Source organism: Impatiens glandulifera, chromosome 3 (genome assembly GCF_907164915.1).
Source record: "Impatiens glandulifera chromosome 3, dImpGla2.1, whole genome shotgun sequence".
Lineage (NCBI taxonomy): Eukaryota > Viridiplantae > Streptophyta > Magnoliopsida > Ericales > Balsaminaceae > Impatiens > Impatiens glandulifera.
Window position 1 is genome coordinate 12,810,038 of NC_061864.1, and position 17,572 is coordinate 12,827,609.

Sequence of the window (17,572 nt, forward strand, 5' to 3'; positions counted from 1 at the left end):
TGACTTGATGTATTGCTTTACATTATAATTTTGGTAATTACTTACCATATTATTATGCATTATAATTAATTTAGAAGAACTTCAAACCACGTGTGTAAAACGAGTTTGTTAGAACCCGTTTGGACAAATCATATCATACCATATCATACATTTCATATTCTATCTTTTTACACTACTTGTCCCATTTAAAAGCATAGTGAAATGCTTAAACTCACTTTAAACAATGAAATCAAATTCTTAGAAAAATAAAAAAGTTTAGTCTATATAAAAAAAAAAATTTATTTTATTCCAAACAGATCCTAAAGGTTGATGTCAAAGGAAAAGAGACAAGAACAAATTGAAAATGTTGACTTTCTCACTCCTCCAGCTCTCATCATCATCATCATCATGTTAAGTGCAGAGTCGGTCACCCAATATTTAGATAGAAGAAGCACATCAATTAATATTATTTTAAATCCAATCTTCTTTAATTCTTTTAGTTTATATTTATGTGAAATAACCATTAGACACCTAATTTATTTTTACATTAATTTTTATACTAAATATAAAATTTTCTTATCATAGGCCTTGTTCGGATTGGGTTTTTTTAAAAAACCTAGAGGGAGAAAAAAATCATAATGATTGGTGATGATTTTGAGGAGGTGATGATTATTTTTGGTAAAAAGACTTAAAGGGTATTGGTATATATAAATAAAATAATAAATAATAATTTAAAATATAGGGTATTTTGGTTAATGAAATGAGTGATGTGATTGTTGAGAAATGATTGATTTTGGTTAGAACCCAAAGAGAACAAGCCCATAGCTTTAAATAGTAAAGGTTTTTAGATGTTTCCACACAAAACTGAAAAACTTATATTTTTCAAAAAAAATATATTTATAAAGTTTGACTGTATTTGTTTAGTCTCTTTCTAAGTCTGATCTCGTGCACATGTCTCGATTCTAGTTGTCTTGAATTCTTGATATTAAAAAAATATAATCATTCATCATCATCATCATGCATTAAGCTCCTCTTCAAGTCAATCTTATTTCTTTATTGGAGAGTAAAAGTAAAGATTTAATCTTCGTGTGTTCCCACTTCTCTCTTCTTCTTCTTCATCTTCTTCATCGTCCATTCCAAATTCAATTTCAATCACAAACAACAATAATGGCGGATTCCCAACAAAACCCATTATTATCAAATCGACGATTCCTTACTTCTTCAGAGGCCAATGGTTTCCCTGTTTTAGCCATGGCTATCCTCTGCATATTGGCCACTGTTTTCCTTCTCATCAGCTACTACATCTTCCTCAACAAATGCAACAACTGCTGTTTCTTCTCACCATTTTCCCGTCATCAAACCGATCACACTACTAATTCCAATTCTAATTCAAATTCCCCACCTTTCTCTCTTTCTTCCCCAATCAATAACCGGGGCCTCGACGAAATCTTGATTCGGAACATCCCTGTTTTTCAGTACAACAATGGAGAAAACAGAGGAGGGAAAGAATGGAACGAATGTGCTGTTTGTTTGAGTGATTTCAGAGATCAAGAAATGCTCAGAATTCTTCCTAGATGTTCCCATGCTTTCCATTTGGATTGTATCGATATTTGGCTTCAATCCAATGCCAACTGCCCCTTATGCAGAACTTGCATCTCCGGCCGGAAAAGATTCCCGGCCGATCTCATCTTAGCACCCACTTCCTCACCACACCCAATCAACGCCGACGAGGACTTCCTCGTTATCGAACTGGCCGACGGGAGCGAAACAAGGACGCCGGTCGATGAGGAGAATTACCGACGTCGACGGAAGACGTCGTCGTTTCGTCAGAGACGAAGAGTTTCAATGATGGGAGACGAAACTGTGAGAGAGAAAGACGATGACTTTTCTTCTGTCCAGCCTATAAGGAGATCGTTCTCGATGGATTCTGCCGCCGATCGGCAGGTTTACTTGTGGGTTCAAGAGATCACGGCGAGGGAAGAATCGGCGAGTGGCAGAGCGAGAAGATCGTTCTTTTCATTCGGACATGGACGGGGATCGAGAAGTAGTTGGGTTCTTCCTGTCGAATTCTGAATACAAGATTTCATTTCATTTAACGTTGTTGCTGTTGTTATTAGATTGATCATATTCATTCATAGAAGATATAGGAAGAGTAACTTAGGACTGTTCTTTTTGTGAGATAGAAGAGGATGATTGCAGCTTTGTATCCAATCCAATCAATACAAATCATGATTTTTGCTATAAATGAATAAAAGTGTAAAAGACCATTCAAGAAATAAACAAATAAATGAAGTATAAGGAACCATGACAGATTCATAGCCCTTACTATGTTAAATCTATCATATTTACAAAAAAGAATTGTAAGCTTGTTTAAGAGATAATCAGTGGAAACTAAAACTAGAGCTTGTAAGTTAGTCACGGTTCGTGTCCCGGGTCGCGATCCGTAGGTTTACTACTGTAGATGTCGTCAAATGGGAGATCGAATTCTCCTCCTCCATCCTCAAGATTGTTCATTAAATATGTCCTCGACAATTCTAATTGGGAACTCCTCCATTTCAACTGCTCTTCCTCTTCCCGAAGGTAGTTGTCCCACCTTAGATCGAGTGGAGGTTCTTGAAACATGTCCATGTTGTTCAGAATGGGAGGAGGCTCGAGAAAGCTAACCGACTCGTTTTCAATCATGTTACTGGGGGCCTTTCTTGCCCACCAATGGCTGTTGCCCATATTATCCATCTTGTCCTCGTCGTGATTCCTCCTGAGAATGCTTTGATTGAATAAGGAAGCAGATGTGGATGTCTGGAGATGACTAATAGACCTTTCTTCAAAGGCATCTCCCCATGTTTTTTCTACCCTGGCTAAAGATGGCATCCATAACTTTCTAGAATCTTCCACTGCACCACCGTAAGATTGTTCCAAAGGATCGTCTGATGATTCGGAAACATTAGACAGGAGGTTTTGAGGGAGAGAGGTGTAGTAAGAGTCGAGAATATACGGGCAATTCCTTTGATCATCTTCAAACATCCACATAGAGCTCAACAAGTTCCGGGTGATGCCAGCCGATGTTCGGCCTCGCAAATTTCGCTCTCGGAATTCGGTTAAGTTGTGAAGAAATCGGTTTCCATTGGCATCTGGTTCCCACGTTGTATAACTATTGTGGAAGCTGAATGCAAATGGATATTATCAGAAAGAATATGTTAAAACAAAACCAATAAAAACTCATTTTGAAACCAAAAACATGTTCCAAACTTAGGCCGCAGATAAATATATATTTGTTCAGATAATTTGAATGACAGTCATTATAATGTCCATTTGGATGCTTTGATCAATATATATATTTACTAAATGATTTGAGGAATGTGATTAACGAAAACAATGAATGATTTAGATTAAACACAAATAACCCAAATAAAGAAGGCCAGCTACCTCAAGAACGATTTCTCCATCTTCCCTTGCGAGCTCCTTTGATTCGGTTGGGAATTGTAGGGTGAACCGTAATTGCTATTACCATGATTTTGGAAATCAAACGTGCTAAAGCTGCCAGAGAATTCAGCTCAATAATAAGAAGAAAAGATCGAAAAGAGGAGGATTAAGCACGAATAACCAACCTGCAAACATGACCAACGCCTTCAACATGTACAGTGAAATCCGAAATGAACCGCAGGATGTCATCCACCCTCTACAGTATAAGTTACCGTTAAAACTGATAACGATTTTCTTAAAACAGGTCTATATTATTATGTGCATATATATTTTCAATAAAACTCACCTTAGGGACAACGAACATAAGTAGGTATGGAGTGAGGAAAATTGAAGTCATCTCCTCCAGTAACATCATTCCAGTGTACTGCAAACATATATAGAAACACCAAAACCTACTTATTAATTATGGCCCATTTGGAAACAGACTGTTAACAAAAAAACACGAAAAACTAACCTAACCTGAAATAATGTTCCAAACTCGGTCCGAACAAATTGTGTATTTTCTTTTCTCCGCCACCTCTTAGGCATGTAATGACTATGTTGGAGGACAAGAGACATGGTTGCTTGAGCATCGACAACAAGAAGTTCATCAGGTATGGCTGCTCTGCTTATCGCTGTTATAGTTCCGAAAACAGCAGCGTACCAGAGCAAGTTCCTTCCGAATATCTGGCAATGAAAAATAAAATATTAGGTGTCGGTTTTAACCAGAAACATCTAAAGAAAGCACACATTCTAAGTAAAAGATCCTACGTGGCCTTCCAAGAGGGACTCTTCAAGAAACGCGATGATAATAAGAACAGCAGCGAAGCCACCTGAGACAAACGATATGAATTTTGCTACTATCGATATTATAGGAGAAGGAAACTGCCTTAAGTAATCAGAGGCATGATGAACACTGATGTTGGCCCGATGATTGAATAAGTGATGGACCTCGTTGAACTCTCTAAATACCCATTTCGCAAGGTTCGACCATCTTCTAGAAGATGCAGCGCTCGGGTGATTATAAAACTGTTCGGCGTGCCTCAGGAAGAGATAAACCAGCATGAAGATTACGAGAAACGGGGACAATAGAAGCATGACAAACCCGACTATCATCAGCCTGTTCTTCAACGTTTCCGGACTCGACACAAATTCACTGCGAACGAAGAAATTCCTGTCAAACATGTTCTGTAGTATGCACCAATTTAAACTCCATTCAAGAGTCTTCGTTAATATAAGACGATAACCGCATTTGACTGTGGGACCCGCACCTGGGATCCACTGAGATATCGGGAAAGCAAGGACACCTTTGTTAAGCATGCCGATCAAGTAATTCTCTTTTCGCATCAGCCGCATTAGGATATCGTGGGCGGAGAGATTCTTAACCACACATAACTGTTGTGAGCTTTGTAACCTGACAACTTTGTCGAGAATTAAGGCCCATGAGATGGTTTGTATCTCACTGTCGGTTACAGAAAGGCTGTCATAATAGAATTTTCGGATTCTCAGAATGTCATTCAGCTGTATGAAGAATCTCAGAAAGCAGAATATCAAATAAATGGATAATATTCCCAAATAAACTACGATGACAGCTTTCGAAAATGTGAGAGGGGTTAGTGGATGGTGATGAATTGCTTCTTTAGCCAGATCACAAGGCTTCATTCCAGATTCAACAGCAACCATGCCACATTTTGCATTGCGGAGACCAACCCAATCGACGAACAACAAGAAGAAACCCGAGAAGCCTATAAGGAAAACGAGGCTGAAGAGCTCAACTATCCATTTAATGATAATACACCACAATCCTTTCTCACAGTAATAATTGTAAAGCCTTTCGAAGAACAGATCCAAGTCAGGAATCGCCTCAATGTTCAAGTATTCTCCGTCGAGAAATCCTGAGGGGCTTTCACTCCCGGGACTTGGTCCTCCTCGATAGCCAGAAAGTTCAATTTCGTGTCGAGCATCATTAAGTAATCCAGTTGCAAGAGAAGAACCGGCATTCCTCTTCCATTTGAAGATGTTAACAGAATTATGCCCAAACATTATTCAAACAAACAGGCGCCAAACAACAGAAGCTGCCAGTCCATAGAACTGAAGATAGCAAGAAAAATATATTCAATTCTATTCACTTGCAACAAATCTGTATAAAGTAATAACAATACAAAGATCAGCATTATCTGGCATTGAGAATGACCAACCTATCATTGAAACCAAAAAACAAAAAACCAGAAAGAAAGAAAGTGTATCTTCCTAATTTAGATAAGACTCTATATACACAAAATTTTGGATTTATTATCAGTGGCTTGGGGTAGGGATATTTTAGTCATTGTAACTTGATGTATGCACATTGTGGCCTATTCCCTGAAAATCTATAGAATGGGTAATTCCTCAGCCGAACCTCGTTAAATCTTTTGCTCGCTACTATATCTTATTTTCTATTGTTTCAGAAGGCATGATCGAGGATTTGGTAACCAAGGTGGAGATTGTTAGACATGACTCATATACACAAAAATTAGGGTTTAGTATTAGTGAGTTTGGGTAGGGTATTTTAATCTTTGTGACTTGATGTACTTCTATAAACAGAGACATTGTAACTTAGAATTCTTGGACTATTGTTTCTTTAAAATCTATAGAATCAGGAGGATATTGATTGATGGCTTGATATATGTTAAGGTCAAAAATTGACTCAGTGTGTCTCCTAATGGATACAATACTTGTCAAAGTGGAGACTGTTAGATATGACAGATTCATGTATAGACAAAAATTAGGGTTTAGTATTAGTGGGTTGGATAGGGTTATTTTAGTCTTTGTGACTCAATGTAATCCTATAAATAGAAACATTGTAACCTAAGAGTTCTTAAACCCCAGCAAATCTACAGAATCGGTGACTCGAACAAGGTTGTGTGCATTGTTGGTCGAACCTTGTGTTCATTAACAAGTAATCTTTTATCACTTCTTCTAAGATGATGATGTTATAAACTCCAATCTAAGCAATATAAATGTAGATAATCATGCTTACCAGTTCAGCTACTCTTGATATACTTCAACCAACCCTTTCCTTCTATAAAGTTTGGAGCTTCTGCAACATAAAGAGAAACAGGTTTGTCAATTCCTGGAAAAGAACAGATAACTATCAAAAGAATCAAAAAGAAGTTGTGATCATATCAAAAACTTAGGGAAAATTCTTAAGAACACGATTAGCCCATCCTCTGGGGCAGAGAAAACAAAATAGCTTGCATTCCAATTCAATATATAAAGCACATAAGAAGAAGAAAGAGTTGAAATATTGCAGAAATTGAGAATACCCAGTAGCCAAAAGGGTCGTAGGAAGAAAGGAGGAATCGAGAGATGAAGGGTTCCTAGAAAATATAAAAGCGGTCAGACCACGCAAGGAAGGAGAAGGAAGAGAAGAACACGAAAGGAGAGATAGATATCAAAGTTGGATTGCGTTGCGTGTTGGAAATAGGAATTTTAATCTATCGCTAGCTAAATAAACACACAAAAGAAAGATTGAATGATTGATTACAGTAATCGGAAGCGTCTATGGGGGAAGCGGTGGCTTGGATTTCTCATCTGTAATTAAAGAATGAAAGGGGTTAAAGAAAGACTTGAGCTTTACTTAAGAAGACGAGCTGCTGTGTTGTGTTCAGGAGAGGACGCACAGCCGCTACGCCGCATGCGCACAGGTGTAGAATACGCTAATCCCTCTCTTCCAAATTATAAACTTATAAAATAATATTGGAGATTTTTAAATTCAAATTATTTACACTTTTTGTATATATATATATTATAAATCTTCAAAGATAACCCTAATACCAGTTCAGATCTTCTGCTACCGATTGCCGTGTTCCCCTGTGGCGCACCAATCAGATTGCAGCATTATTAATTTAATAATAAATCAATCTGGGCAGGAGACGGAGGGAGGGAGAATCCGGAATCCGGGTTTAGGCCCGGGTTCACACAAGACGCCGTTAACGGAAGCGCCCGTTAACGCCAGGAAATAATATAATATTCAGATAATACCCAGATAAGATATCTTCGCTCTGATCTACACGCCCATTGAAATGACCCTCATGTAAACCCGGAATACCCACCCATGAGAAGACCGTCTGCCGTTCATGAAAATACACTTACACGTCCATGTAAAGACCGAATTGACAGTCATATTATATTTACGTTTATTAAATATTAATTTAATTTATTAAATAACACAGGCAGCGATATAATATTCGCTTCAAGTAATTCAATCTTTTATTTTCTTGGATTTTATATTTTTCTTTTTATTTCATTTTTTTTGCCTCGCGAATCTCTGGAGCGAAGATATATTTGCCTCAATTCATTCTAATAAAAACCTCATGTAAAACCCCCCTAGGCACCCATGTGAAGACCGCTTGCCTACCATGTAAAGACATTTACCCGTTTATGTGAAGACCAAAATGACATGGATTCTATATTTCCGTTTATTAAATATTAATTCAATTAATTGAAGATGACATCCAGCGACCGAACAAATCTTCGCCTCAATTACGGGCTCGTTATATTTTCCTATTTTTTGCCTCGAGACTCTCTGGAGCGAAGATATATTTGCTTCAATTAATTTTAATTGAAACCTCATGTAAAACTCCCCTACCCACACATGTAAACCCCGCTTGACTACCATGTAAAGACACTTACACGTTTATGTGAAGACGAAAATTACATGGATTTTATATTTCCGTTTATTAAATATAAATACAATTAATTGAAGATGACATGCTGCAACCGAACAAATCTTCGCCTCAATTACCGGCTAGTTTTTTTTTCCTATTTTTATTTTATTTCATTTTTTTGGCCTCGAGACTCTCTGGAGCGAAGATCTCTTTGCTTCAATTAATTTTAATAAACACCCCATGTAAATCCCCCCTACCCACACATGTAAAGACCGCTTGAATACCATGTAAAGACACTTACCCGTTTATGTGAAGACCAAAATTACCTGGATTTTATATTTCCGTTTTTTAAATATTAATTCAATTAATTGAAGATGACATGCAGCAACCGAACAAATCTTCGCCTCAATTACCGGCTAATTTTTTTTTCCTAATTTTTTTTTATTTCATTTTTTTTGCCTCGAGACTCTCTGGAGCGAAGATATATTTGCTTCAATTAATTCATTACTTTTTTTCTTTATTTCAATTTTTTCGCTGGAAAAGAACATTTGTTCGCCTAGACCATGTTCCATGTAAAATGGATTGAATAGTCGCTTCTCGAGAGAACACTTATTCGCCCCTGGTCCCTGTGTCATGTTACATGGAATGAATAGTCGCTTTTCGAAAGAAGACATGTTCGCCCAGGTTACATGAATATATATACCCCCTAATATGATTATTTTATTATCATTTCCGCCCGATTCATCTCTCTCTCTTCCTGCCTCCTTTTCACGGCGATTCGTAACCGGCTCCCCGTCGACCGAACCTGAATCCACATCTTCACGACTCCTCAATGGTACGTATTCCTGACTAGTAGCTTTTAATATTTAGGATTATGGAACTACTACACTAGATTCTGTTATGTGATGTTGTTGTCTCTTTAATCTTTTGGAAACCCTACTCTCAAAATGTTACCTTGACTGTAAATCAATGTTATTTTCATGCACGTGCAGGCTGCCTCAGCATCCGTCCAAAACTTTGGCAAAGATTGGATTTTATGCCCAAATCAATTAAGAAGTGAAGAGATAGTACTCTTCGTTACATTTCTCCCTTATTTTTCCATATTGTTTAAGTTTTCATCCTGTTTAACTGAAATATTTATGATTGTTCTTAAACAGCACTTGATGCAACAATATGCTAACACATGTGGTGCCACGGTGTCAATGAGGTGGCGAGACGATGTTACCCACGTCATAGCATCCACCGATTCTAATGGTGGATGCGGTCGCACTATCAAAGTATTGAAGGGCATATTGAACGGGAGTTGGGTCCTTACCATTGATTGTGAGACTCTGTTATTCTTAACCCTTTACTGTTAACTCAATATTCATTTTCACATATATGAAACTAAAAACACCTATTGCTTTTATACAGGGATAAAATCATCAATCAGATTCAACTGTTACGTGGACGAGGAACCATACGAGGTGCAGCGAGATAATCATGGGACTGTGGGCGGTCCAAGAGCTGGCAGAATGCGTTATTTGAACAATGTAAGTTTTGTCTTATTCCCTCCTCCATATGATATTCAATTGTCCATCATTACTAATAATGTATTGTATTTTCTTTCAGCTGCCCAAACTCTTCGACAGTTACACCTTCATATTTGCAGGGGAATTCATCCCGGCTTACAAACTTGATCTTATGGGGTTTGTAATTGCTGGAGGAGGTACAACTAAAGAAATGGAGAATCCATTTGTCGAGCCCGAGGACGACAAAACTATAGTTGTATACGACAAGTCTAGGCACGATGTTAATGAACTTGTTTGGGTATTTGAGGCAGAGAATCCTCTGAAGACATATTTGGATGTGTTTGGTGTTCCTCACACAAGCTTGCTAGAATCCATTGCTGCTTGTGATTTGCAGCCTTTGTTTTTGTAATAGACATGTGTTGGTTTAATTTGTTACTTAATATTTGAATATTTTGCATTCTTGAAAATTCAATGTCATATTTGATTTCAGAATTATGTTTTTTGTTCTTCGAATTCTTTTTTTTTTAAACATCAGCCTTATATTTAACTAAATCTTGAAACATTAACAAATACTGTATAAATTGTATAAATTGAAGTATAAATTTGATAAATAATTAATATTTTTTAAAACTACTGTCAAAATAATATTTGTAAAACAATTGTCAAAACAATAATGTGAAGAAATCTTCGCTTACTGATTGATTGATTGATTTATTAATTTAATTTCATAATAATTTTTGTCATTTAATTATTGAAATGAAATAATTTTTTTAACAAGTCACCTCACCGCCACCTAACACCTGCCACCTTTTCATTAAATGCTGCATGCAGCAAGCCATGCTGCTAAGCTAGACAACTTTGTACTCTTCTCTCTCTCTACTGTACGACCATTTCTTCGCCGGAGTTATACTACATTGTCTACCATCGACCTCTCCTTCGCCGGAGACTTCATTATAATATCAATCCGTCTTCCTAAATTATAAAATGGTTTGTTTTTGAATGTCATCTATACCTCCTTTACTTTTCTTCCCAACCTTTTCTATGTTTTTTGAATCATCGACATGAAAAGGTCATGTTCTTTTTGATTATCAGGAAGGAATACGTATCAGCGAGAATGATATGGACGAGAATGATATTATTGATTTAAGGTAACATTTTTTAACTTCTCCAATTTTTGTAGTGCACATGTAAGCGAAGATCTCTTCACTACTACATTATGAGATAATATCTTATGAAGCGAAACTATGTTCGCCTAATATTACATTCTTCATACTGTTGAAGTGAAGCATTCTTCGCTTATATTGTTTTCATTTTCCAATAATCTACAAACCTTTATTTTCCACTTGTTCAAACTGAACAGCGAATCTGCTACTTGTCGTCGTCAATTGAATTTCGATGGAAACGGCCAACCTTTGGAGGACATCGAATCCAACTTAATTCCACTTTTAGGTAGAGAATTTGAGAGTGAAGAAGAAGGCTACGTATTCTACTTAGCATACGCTAAACTAATAGGATTTGGTATAAGGCGCAGTTCAAAACATGTAGACAAGGAGGGTAAAATACTGGATAGAGTTTTTTGTTGTAGTGCACAGGGTGAACGGGGAAAGGACAAACGTGATGTCTATGTGAAACGTAGACGTTCTGTGACTCGGTTCTGTTGTGAAGCGAAATTGAGGATAAAGCGTGCAGACAATGGAAAGTTCCAAGTGGTAAATTTTATTAGTGATCATAGTCATCCTCTTGCAAGTCCAAAGAAAACTCACCTGTATAGATGCCATAGGAATATTTCTGCAGTTGCAGGCTTACATATCGAGATGGCCACTAACGTGGGAATTCCTCCTAAGTCATCACATGCTCTAATGTCTAAACAAATCGGTGGAAGGGAGAATCTAGGTTTTCTTCCTGAGGATTACAAAAATTACCTGCGCACGAAAAGAACCAGAGAGTGTAATTTTGGGGAAACAGGGGGTGTATTAGAGTATTTGCAGAACAAACAATCCAATGATCCTGGTTTTTATAATGCTTTTCAACTTGATGCGGACGATTTGATAACGAATATTTTTTGGTGTGATTCCAACATGCGGTCCGATTATTCATACTTCGGAGACGTGGTCAGTTTTGACACCACATACAAGAAGAATAATGAAGGTCGTCCAGTTGCGCTTTTTGTAGGTGTCAATCATCACAAACAATCAATTCTTTTTGGAGCAGCTCTATTATACGATGAAACTGCGATGACTTTTGATTGGTTGTTTGAGACTTTCACCAAAGCTATGCATGGGAAAAAACCAAAAACCATTCTTACAGATCAAGACGCGGCCATGGCTAAGGCCTTGGCGTCTCAATGGCCCGAAACAAATCATCGTCTCTGTATTTGGCACATATTTCAAAATGCAGCCATACATCTTAGCTCGGTGTTCCATAATTTCAGAGATTTTTCTAAGGATTTTTCTTCGTGTATATATGATTTTGAAGAAGAGATAGAGTTTGTTGAAGCTTGGAATCAAATGTTGACAAACTACGGGCTTGAAAACAACGATTGGTTGAAACGCATGTTTATCATCAGGCGAAAGTGGGCATTAGTGTATGGACGACAAATGTTTTGTGCTGATATGACGACAACACAGAGAAGTGAGAGTATGAACAGTATGTTGAAAAGGTACTGCTCCTACAAACACAAGTTTTTAGAATTTTTCAAACACTTTGAAAGACTACTTGATGAAAGAAGATATGATGTGTTGAAGGCTGATTTCAAATCAATTACCAGCCAACCAAGTCTTAACTATCCAGTTTTGATCTTAAAGGATGCCTGCAAAGTTTACACCCCAGAGGTCTTTAAGTGCTTTGAACAACAATGGTTTATGTCGCATGATTGTGGTGTTGAAATGTTAGAGGATGTTGACACACACAGAAAATACAAGGTAACACCCCACACTAGGAGATGCTCTCATACAGTTACAGTTCATAAGAATGACGATAAGAATATCGAGTGTAGCTGCTGTAAATTTGAATTTGGAGGGATTTTGTGTGCTCACATCCTAAAGATTTTCACAACGATTGACGTGTTGAAGATTCCTCCGGCGTTGATATTGAAGAGGTGGACAAGAACAGCCAAAGATGGAATATTTGGAACTGATCCAACCGTGGACAGTACTAATGTTGATCCGAGTGAGCTTCATAACATAAGATACAGAGATTTGTGTGGGTTGTCCATGCATTTATTTAACAAGGCAGCCGAAAGAGATGACACTTACAATCATGTCAAAGAAATCATGCTGAGCCAGTGCACGTTTGTGGATAAAAAATTGCAGGATAGTTTAAATATGCAAACTCCACCAACCGGTTTATCACGTTCGGCCGAGGGTGCCCCTGTGCAAGCAAAAGGAATGAAAACTAAGAAGCCAACAAAGTCGGGTAAGAGAAGGAAAGGTGGACTGGAGAAGAACTCAAGAAAACGAAAATCAACAAGAATAACTAGTGAATCACATATTCCGGTATGAAATTGCTGACTTACCCTTCTTTACTAATAATTGTGTTATTAATATTCATATAATAACATACTTTTAAATAAATTTGATCTTCCTTTCCAGCCATCAAGTGCAATGCCAACGACAACTCCTCAGTTCTCAACTCCTCAACAATGGGACGAAAGTTTCAGCATGGACGCCAATACTCCGTTCACTGTTCTTTTGTCATCTCAACTATCGAATTCCAGTTTCATGTGAAATCTGATATGTATATAGTATTGTATGTACGTTGGATTTGAAACAAAGAATAAGGTCGAATGTATGCATGCAAAGTTTTATGAAATACCAAATGAATGACCACACTAATTCATTTCTAAAAAATTACAAACACCTATATGAATCGAATATTTATTCGCCCCAAGTCAACTAATATTAAGTATCCTTTTAGTTGCAAATTGAGAAAATGAAACATAATACTGAGGCGAAGATGTTTTCGCTTGAACCTAACCATCTTTGTCTGATGAAATTGATCTTTATGTTGAAACTGGTATTTACATGTCGTGGTAAGTGCAGTGACATGACAAGTCATCCCGCTTCTCATGGATGAGATGGTGGCTTTACATTATCAGTAACGTGAGGCGAATATGTATTCGCTTCATCGAAAATATGTATTAGAGGCGAATATTTATTCTCTTCATATTTCTTTCATGAAATTAGAGGCTTCACATACATATTTTATGAAGAGAAGGTGTTTGAAGCGAATATTTATGCGGCTCATGTTTATTTCACTTAATTTATTCATTTAACACATAATTGAACAAGTATTTGAAAATCAAATTTCATAAAAAAAACACTTCATGTAAACACGTTCCTAAGTGTGAGGATGTGAAGTAACAATTTTTTAGAATTGAAATTACACAACATATTCTTTATTGTAACAATAAATCATTACAATTATAGGAATAGTTTAATTACCCCATCTGTCTATGATTACATTATTGTACTCATGTGAACTAAAACTATTTGTAAAATTTAATTACACAATTTGTATACAGTTCCTAAATCATTGACTTATCCATTTACGGCAGGAATTGTAGACCTCGCTCCTGGCCTTGTTGAGCTCCGAGCCAATGACACGCCAACAGTATTCCATCCTCAATGTCCTTATTTGGTTCCTTACATTTCTTTTAACTCCAAAGCCAGTTTTCCACCCCTTCACCTCACCTTCATACGTCTCCATGTGTCTCATGCAATAAATGCCGCAGTCAGTGTAATTCTTTGAATCCTGCCATGGCAATTTCAGACATGTCTTTTCCAAACCGCCATACTTTTTAGCAAGAACGGGGTCTACGTCGTTCATATATTGTTGAATGTAGTCATCCTGATACATCATTACAAACAACATTATGTAATGTATTTTAGTGCTACTAGAATTCCAAAATTGAACTGTTTTAAATTTTAATTGTAGTGTCATACCAAGATTTGTGCATTCTTATATCTTCTTTCAAAGGGCGATTGCATAGGTGACTCGCGGTTATCAATTACTTGAAATTGCCTTTGTATGAAGTTATAGCAAACAAGGTAGAAATGTCTGTCATCAATGATTGGGAAAAACAACTGTGGATAGAATTAGAAAACATTAGATTTGAACTGAGTGGTAAATGATATTATAAGGTATGACAGCCAAAGATGTACTTACGAGGTCCACTTCCCAGAGGTCCATTTTTGAAATTTGGAAAGCACGACCTTCTAGACAGAACCTGTCATTGAATTTTTCTCGCGTAGTTATCCCACCTTCACGAAAAATCTGTTTACAGCAGTCTTTAGTCTCACAAGAATAACATAATTGATAAATAACAGTGCTAGTACAACTTACGGTGAGCACGGTTGTGTAGAAAATCTTCTTGTAACGAGATTTGACATTTTTCCTACAAAGGTTGTGCAAAATGTATGACCAAACATCAATAATCATACTGTCTACCCAGGTTTCATTAGCCATTGTGAGCATGTCCCCGCGCGTCAAGTGTAGACATAGGTGTTCCGCAATAAATAACATTTCACTGCATGGAAACAGCAAAACATTTTTCAAGATGGTGTGCAATTCCTATTTTTTATGAATAATTAAGCATTTGCAGCAAACATTACCTTGGATCAAGTCCTCCAGCAAATACGAAACCCACAAAAATCTTCTGAAAGTTTGTTAGTTTCTTGTCATCCCTAAACATTTTATTGAATTGTGGTGTTTTCAAAGCTGTAGGCAATTCCAATGCTTTAACCCATTCTGTCGTTCGCATGTTTGGACGAGAAGAGCCAGTTTGAAGTGGCGGTAGTACACTGGAGATGCCTTCTTCCGGTTCATTCTTTACTATCTCCAAAGAATAGGCGGTGTGAATTGGCGTTAGTAGACTGGAGATGCCTTCTTCAGGTTCATTCTTCACTGTCTCCAATGACGAGGCGGTTTGAAGTGGCTGTGGTAGACTGGAGATGCATTCTTCAGGTTCCTTTTTAACTAGCGCCAAAGAAGGGGAGTTTTTGTTGGTTTCGGTTTTGATGACATCGGTTAACCAATCAGTTTTCAAATTTCGTGGGGCTTTTCTTTGGACATTTAAGGCCTTTGAAGGTCCTGCTTCCTCATTTTTTTGGATAATTAGGGTAGGAGTCAAGGCTGGGGTGGTTGTAGTGCTGGGGTTCGTGTTGGTTTCTGTTTTGGGAGTAATTGGGTTGGCTTTGGTTTTGGCTTCTGCCATTGGAGGGGTTGTGGTTTTGAGTGGAGGAATGGGGTTTGCTTTGGGCTTGTCTTGTGCCATTAGAGGGGGTGTGGTTTTGAGTGGAGGAATGGGGTTTGCTTTAGGCTTGTCTTGTGCCAATGGAGGGGGTGTGGTTTTGAGTGGAGGAATGGGGTTGGTTTTGGTCTTGGCTTGTGCCATTGGAGGGGGTGTGGTTATGATTGGAGGAATGGGGTTGGCTTTGGCTTGTGCCATTGGAGGGGGTGTGGTTTTGAGTGGAGGAATGGGGTTTGTTTTGGGCTTGGCTTGTGCCATTGGAGGGGGGGGGGTTTTGAGTGGAGGAATGGGGTTTGTTTTGGGCTTGGCTTGTGCCATTGGAGGGGGTGTGGTTTTGAGTGGTGGAATGGGGTTGGCTTTGGCTTGTGCCACTGGAGTGGGTGTGGTTATGATTGGAGGAAGGGGGTTGGCGTTGGCTTGTGCCATTGGAGGGGGTGGGGCTGGGGTTTGGGTAACTGTTTTGAGTGGAAGGGGGTTCTTGTGGGATTGGGGTGTTGGTGTGAGGGTGGGTTGTGTGTGGTCTAGGGTGTTTAGAGGATGGGTGTTGGATTTGGCTTGGTTGTCTGCGTTGATATTTTTTTGGATGTTGGGAGAAAGTGTGCTCTTGTTGGATGGGGCCGTTGGTGGGTGGTTGGCTTTTGTCTTCGTTTCGGTGGAGGGGGTGAATGTGTTCTTGTTCGATGGGGCCGTTGGATTGGTGTTGGCATGGTTGTTGGTAGGAAGGGTGTTGCCTTTCGCTTGGGTGGTGGCTTCCGTGTGGGGGTTAATGCCACTTCCTCTGGGCTGCTGCTTTTTGTTTTGGTCCAGACTCCGCTGTAAGCCTTCCCTCAGGATTGCATTGGAGTTTAGCACCGTGGCCAAGGGCTCAAACGCAGACTGTACAAGTTCCATGGCGTTTATCTGGTGCATCTCATTCAGATATTTAGCCCCTTGTGCCAATTCTTCGGCAGCGGCAGCAACCTTCCTCAAACATGACGCCAGGTTTTGTGTAATTGGAGCATGCTCAGTTGGATGGTCATCTCCAGTTTGTGGTGGTGTTGGCTACACATTTTGTTGCATCGGTGGTTGCTCATTCGGCATGGCTATGCGAGCAACCACCCTACCATGTCCAAACCCCCCCTGTGCAGCCTCATAATCAACCCTTTCGTACATCTTCTTCTCGTCCCAGCATCCTAGAATAGGAAAACTCCTTGAGATCTTACTGTTTACCTTGAACTCAACCACACGGTCCAAGTAGCACAACTGATACATTAGCATGAACAAATATATGTTACGTTCATAGTCATCAAAAAATTATGAATGGACAACCTCCAGCAAATAGATTTCTACACTCACCAAAAGAAAGGTTAATGGTCCATGGAAATAGGATGTCTTCTTTGCTTTCCACTTATAAACACTGTCGACTAGCCCGTCTAACGTGAACTTGCACCAGTTGTAGTCTTTGATTTTAGATACATCCTGGAGGGATTTCAGTACTTTGAATCTGAAAATAAAAAAGTAGTGACTCAAGCCATGTAAACTGATATTGAAGTTCTAAATGAGATCACAGAATTAATGCTAGGTTCTTTGGGTTTACCTGCACTGTGGATTTTGGGATGTCCACAAAAAACTGGATACAACAAACACCACGAAGTCCATCTTGAAGTTACTGTCTCCTTCTGTGTTCTGTAGAATTTTGTCAGGCATTTGGTAGGTTGAAGGACCTCCACTGTTCTCGAATCCCC

The 17,572-nt window shown here is 38.3% G+C and overlaps 2 protein-coding genes and 1 long non-coding RNA gene across 3 annotated transcripts; 1 reads left to right on the forward strand and 2 right to left on the reverse strand.

Moving 5' to 3' along the window:
- Positions 1-1,015: 1,015 nt before the first annotated feature.
- Positions 1,016-2,093, forward strand: LOC124932345 (RING-H2 finger protein ATL16-like). Its single transcript, XM_047472965.1, has one exon. The coding sequence runs from the start codon at positions 1,147-1,149 to the stop codon at positions 2,050-2,052; it is 906 nt and encodes a 301-aa protein (XP_047328921.1). The 5' UTR covers positions 1,016-1,146; the 3' UTR covers positions 2,053-2,093.
- Positions 2,094-2,228: 135 nt separating this feature from the next.
- LOC124931921 (autophagy-related protein 9-like) lies at positions 2,229-5,521 on the reverse strand. The gene is made up of 6 exons (XM_047472505.1): positions 4,210-5,521; positions 3,919-4,125; positions 3,746-3,823; positions 3,585-3,655; positions 3,403-3,513; positions 2,229-3,139 (listed from the first exon to the last, which is right to left on the reverse strand). The coding sequence occupies exons 1-6, from the start codon at positions 5,479-5,481 to the stop codon at positions 2,395-2,397; spliced, it is 2,484 nt and encodes an 827-aa protein (XP_047328461.1). The 5' UTR covers positions 5,482-5,521; the 3' UTR covers positions 2,229-2,394.
- Positions 5,522-6,457: 936 nt separating this feature from the next.
- Positions 6,458-7,106, reverse strand: LOC124931922. The gene is made up of 3 exons (XR_007098723.1): positions 6,965-7,106; positions 6,744-6,797; positions 6,458-6,517 (listed from the first exon to the last, which is right to left on the reverse strand). It is a non-coding gene; the product is annotated as an uncharacterized LOC124931922 (long non-coding RNA).
- Between the last annotated feature and the right edge of the window lie 10,466 nt (positions 7,107-17,572).

Bases quoted from the DNA above. Each gene is read 5' to 3' on its own strand.
- LOC124932345 (XM_047472965.1), top strand. From the start codon at position 1,147: ATGGCGGATTCCCAACAAAACCCATTATTATCAAATCGACGATTCCTT.
- LOC124931921 (XM_047472505.1), bottom strand. From the start codon at position 5,481: ATGTTTGGGCATAATTCTGTTAACATCTTCAAATGGAAGAGGAATGCC. The intron at 4,126-4,209 runs GTAGGATCTTTT...TTTCATTGCCAG, and splicing joins AGTCCCTCTTGGAAGGCCAC to ATATTCGGAAGGAACTTGCT. The intron at 3,140-3,402 runs GTAGCTGGCCTT...ATTTGCATTCAG, and splicing joins ATGGAGAAATCGTTCTTGAG to CTTCCACAATAGTTATACAA.